Here is a 5,162-nt window from a genome sequence, read left to right as displayed (position 1 = left end):
TAGTACATAGTACATAGGACTTCAAAAGATAGTAGTGTTTGTGGGACCAATAGCGTAACATAACAAGCTACATAACGTTGGTGTTGGCTTGTAGCCCTAACAGAACAGACTTAGTCAAATAATTCAAGATTTATTTGAAAATAGTAGTTTTTTCGGACCTGACTGTTCTCTTAGCTTGCGTTGTGCCACACCCTCTTCTATGCGAGATCTGATACCTGCACCCCAGCAGTGAATGCCCAGTGAGTCAAGTCGGGGGGCTACATTGTCACAACTAGCGTGCAGTGAGCCCAATTAGCATGATTCAGGTGTGTTATTTGGCATTACAAGTTGTCATGCTATTGTGTTGGCACCAGGTTGGCACCAACTTGTATGCCACCACAACGCTACGTTAACAGAAGGTAGTCATTAGGTTACATTGGCACCAACTTCTCCACAACCTCACCATAGCCTAACTTCAAGGTTGCGGTTAGCTGGGATTAATGTTTTCTTGACACGTGTACCTGAATCAGGAAAAGCAATATGAGAATTCATAGGATGCATTATTGAGGATTTCAGTCACTGCCATGTTTTCAGTCAGAATTGCACTTCATTGTCCAACCTGAGACTGAACAGATACACTGTCAGTATCAAGTCAATCAAGCCCATCATTTCAATCTGAACATTGTGCACATCAGAAACACACTTTGAGGATGAAGCAGGTGCGTCCTTACTGCCACATAGTGGCCATTTCGGGGGACAAGTCTTCACTTCACCTTCATGGTTGCCCATTTAGTTCTAGCCCAGCACGAGCACACCCAATTCAAAGGCTCAACTAACAACTTGAGCCCTCGGCTCGTTTTAATCAGTGTTGCAACAAAAATGTGCAACCCTCTGGCGTTTGTCATTATGGCCCCTAGACTTTGGAACGACCTGCTTGAAGTCATAAAGTTGGCAAACTGTGTGTCATCGTGCATCTCTTTAAACTTGCTTGTAATTATTGTTAATTGACGTATTTCATCATGTTGTCTATTGCTTGAAATATGATTTGATTGAACAAATCACTCAGTAAGTTGAATTGAGTCCATCTTAATGCAAGGATAATAGTTTATGTAATTTTGTAATTAATATCTTTGTTTTTATAGGGTCTTTGATTTGCATAGGAATCAATTACACACAACTTTACTGAAATTTACTGAAATTTACTGACATTTCTAAAAACCTGTTTTAGCTTTGTCATTCTGGGGTATTGTGTGTGGATTGATGGCACATTCTTTTAATTTAATCCATTTTAAATTGAGCCTATAACACCATAAAATGTGGAAAAAGTGAAAGGGTCTGAATACTTTCTGAAGGCACTGCGAGATCTATTGATTGCAGGTACAGTATATGTTCAGTTGATGGTTATGTTATGTGGTGATTATTAAAAGAGTTCTTAGGATGTTTCATTGAGAATTTCATAGCCGTCATGTTGTCACCTCCATGTTTTCAAGCCGTGCAGTCACAATTGCACTTCATTGTCCAACCTGAGACCGCACAGATGAACTACCACCTCCTAGCCTCACCTGAATTCTAGTCAGATTCAGTTTTGGAGTGAAACAAGCCCAAAAACTAACTCCTTAATTTGCATGACTTCTTACAGTAAGTCATGCAAGTTCACTTACTCACGTAGCGTATTTTAAATTGTTGAAGGAATGTCCAAAAATGTCTTGTATGTGTCAACCAGGACACGCAATTGGGAACACGTATGATCATGTACAGGCACACAATTTAATGAAGAGACGGTTGGTTTTTCAGTACTGGCTCTTCTGGACAACAAACAAACATTGAACCACGTAAACAACCAAGGCCATGTACAGTATTCACATTAGATGCAACAGTCATCGAATGATAAGCACATCTTTAGAACTTGATGATAACATGTACTAATAATACCTGTGTTTAATAATATTGTTCCTTTAATGAAGAGGTCGCTCAAACAATACCCTCCTGTAAAGCACACTTTTTAATATTCATGATTTACAAGAAAAAAACACTGTACAATCTCAAATAAGAAATTAACAATAATATAAACAGCAATTGTAACATTGGTACACCTCTTTAATATACATATAAAAACACTTGAGACATTAACTCTTCCAGAAATATGAAAACAAAAATGAAAATCTACCATTTACAAATTGTTGACATAATAATTGACATAATACTGATTATACTGTAAGCACACACACAATATAAAATTATTGTTTTATCTCCCTAAAGCAGTAGGCCTAAAGTGCTTTTATTTTGTTACCAGTTAGGCGTAACAAAGGGTTTCTGTGCCTGTATGTGCTGTGTGAGGCTGTGGACAAATGGAAACATATTTACAATAGACCCACCAATATGATTAATATATGTGAGAGTTGAGTATTGGCGTCTGGGGAACTAACGAAATTAGCATGTACAAAACACATTGTCTCATTTTGCCCATGGACTGGCAGAATAGGAGTGCCTGTTATCAAATGGCGTCCAAGTAGGAGACTAAAGATATTACTAATGAAAACTCACTTAGCACCGTGAATTTTAACTGGAGTCGATCTCCAAGTTCTATAATAATAATCATAATAATCATAATAACAATATGATACTATCCACCAAGTACAAGTGCATCATTATCAGGTTAAAGAAACAGTTACTGAACATGTACCATGTACTACTACATATTTGAATCAACAAGCTACCATTCCAATGGAGGAAAATAGGCCTAGAAGAAAATATAAAGTTGCGGCAAAACAAACTCTAATCTATATGTATAGACCTTGCCCTGCAAGGCTGTTAGGAATACAACTCATACAAGAGATAATGCTATGAAAGTTGTGGATTGCGAAATGACACAATGACATCAACTGCGTGAATTGTTGTGGTGTATTGACAGTTGAGGTTTATCCATCTCAACCAGTTCCGTTTAGAAAATCTAATCTAATAGATAGTAGTAAGTTACAAAAAAAGACTCAATACATTTGAAAATTGCTGAATAGTTTTTGGGTGGTTTCAAATGAATGAATTCTGAACATGACAATTCAGAGAACCGTTGTTCAATATTTGCCCTTGGATAGGATAGAATTACAGTCAAAGCACATTTGGGATTGTATTACAATTGAATCTCTGTTTTGTTATTGCCACACTAATCTGTTTATATAAATGTTATCCGATCAATATGACATAATGTCTTCGTTGTAAAGTTGGACACACTTTGCAAAAGGGAGGTGATTTTGGAATGTAATTTTCCAATTGTGAGATTTGTAACACGGATTGTCCACAAAATACCTCCAGTAGTGTGAGTTTGATCAACTGATATGTCTAAAGTAAAACTATAATACTGATTGTCAGATTTCCCCTTTGTGACAGCCAACAAATACATCTAAATGCAGGCCTACTGTTTTTATGAACCTATTTACTCAGTGTGGCTCTGCCGTCCCACAGAAGTGGATCAAAGAGCAATTTATGAAATAATCAGGTTATTGGACTTGACACAGGAGAGAATTGTTTCATAAACACAATACATACTATTGAAGCACTAGAGTCTAGAAGATACAAAGTGTTTTGGGTTGAAATAGAAGACTATTGTTTCTGTGTCTATGGTTGACTAACTTGGGAGGGTCATTTGTTCATATTACACAATATGAGGATCATGACCATGTTCTAATATACAGATGTATGTATTTGTATTTAGATTTAAACTTTGTGTGGTAGTTTGAACAGTTATACCTAATAGATACTAAAATACACGCTTCAACCCTTTTCTTTCCACAAATCTAACGCAAGTTTTACAGAATATATACATATTTACACAAAAAGAAAAAAACAAACAATAAATAAGTCAACTATGATCTTATTGTGAATAGGTTTAACACAATTTCTTTACCAATCTCAATAGATTTACGTGATAGTTTATGAAACGAGAGTATGGCCATAACTGCCGGCAAACTAAGAATGATTAGTTATAGTTCTGTTCCAGGCTCACTGTACTAACATATGTACAGGTAAATGAAGGGTAAATATGGAGTAAACTAGAGACATGTCATGCTTGGACTGTTGCAGAGGTCCACCTCAAAACGTCACTTTCTCCAGAAGGATCATTGTTGATCAGACGCACAATGGGCCAGTCACAAAGCCATTGTGTCAGTCGCATAGTCCAGAGTCACAGATTAAACGGATAATGGTGATGTTGTTACAATAACATTGTCACAATGTTCTGCAATGCTATTGAGTTAGCTAGAATTCTGTATTTGTCTCTCTTGTCATCTCTTGGATGAAAAACAAGCATTAAATTGTGACAAATAAACCCTGGAAATGCTTTAGAGGGATAGTTTACCCAAAATACCAATGAACATGATTCCCCACATACGCTGGCTGCCGCTCTGAATTACTACTTTAGATTTGTGAAATTACACTTTATTGAGCTGTTATCCACTTTCAATATTGTTTTGATGACATCAACATTGAAAAGTGGATTACAGCACAACAAAGTGACTTTTCAAAGAACCAAAGCAGATATTGACTCAGCATATTGGTGTGATAAGATGTGTTTGTAACATATTTTAGACATACTCTCTAAAATAAATGGGGGCCCTATGGTTATACAAACAAAACAGATTTAAAAAAGAGAACTAAATATCCATTATGATAATATTATATTATAACACCCATTATCCAATATCCAACTATGTGGAAAATCACGTTGATTTGCCTTTTGAGTAAACTATCACTTTATTCCGTAAAAAAAGAGTGTCCCAAAACAGGGAAAACGAAACATCTGAAAAAAATATGATTAAATGCTACAAAATGGACACCTGCCCTCTGCATCCCCTGCAAGTAATACAACAAACAACATCTCAGACGAAGGAGAACAGACTGTTTTTTTCTCTTTCCTTCTCTCTCTCTTTCTCTTTCTTAGTGGACATCGCTCTCCATGAACTCCTCTTTGATGGAGTGTTTGCGCGAGGAGGCCTTGCAGTCGGGCATGTCAAAGCCGAAGTCGGCCCACTCGTCGGCGGCGGTGGCGGTGGCGGCGGGGGGACCCCCCGGGCGGTGGTGGTTGGTGGGGATGGTGATGGTATGGCGGACGCGGAAGTGCACAGCCTCCATGACCCTCTGGCGCTGCAGCTCTCCGCTGGGGCCGATGGCCATGGCGGCGGTGGCCATGT

At 37.8% G+C, this 5,162-nt stretch overlaps 1 protein-coding gene across 2 annotated transcripts in view; it reads right to left on the bottom strand.

Moving 5' to 3' along the window:
* Window positions 1-1,963: 1,963 nt before the first annotated feature.
* tp73 (tumor protein p73) overlaps window positions 1,964-5,162 on the bottom strand; it is a 22,365-nt gene continuing 19,166 nt past the window's right edge. For both annotated transcript variants that reach the window (XM_083675041.1, XM_083675042.1), the window contains exon 12: window positions 1,964-5,162. This exon is cut by the window's right edge and continues 163 nt beyond it. In XM_083675041.1, the coding sequence (XP_083531167.1) occupies window positions 4,909-5,162 (254 nt within the window). In that variant the 3' untranslated portion in view covers window positions 1,964-4,908.

Source organism: Argentina silus, assembly GCF_951799395.1.
Source record: "Argentina silus genome assembly, chromosome: 8".
In the NCBI taxonomy this organism is placed as follows: Eukaryota; Metazoa; Chordata; class Actinopteri; order Argentiniformes; family Argentinidae; genus Argentina; species Argentina silus.
The sequence above is the reverse complement of the archived record's forward strand: the minus strand, read 5'-3'. Positions and strand labels throughout refer to the sequence as shown.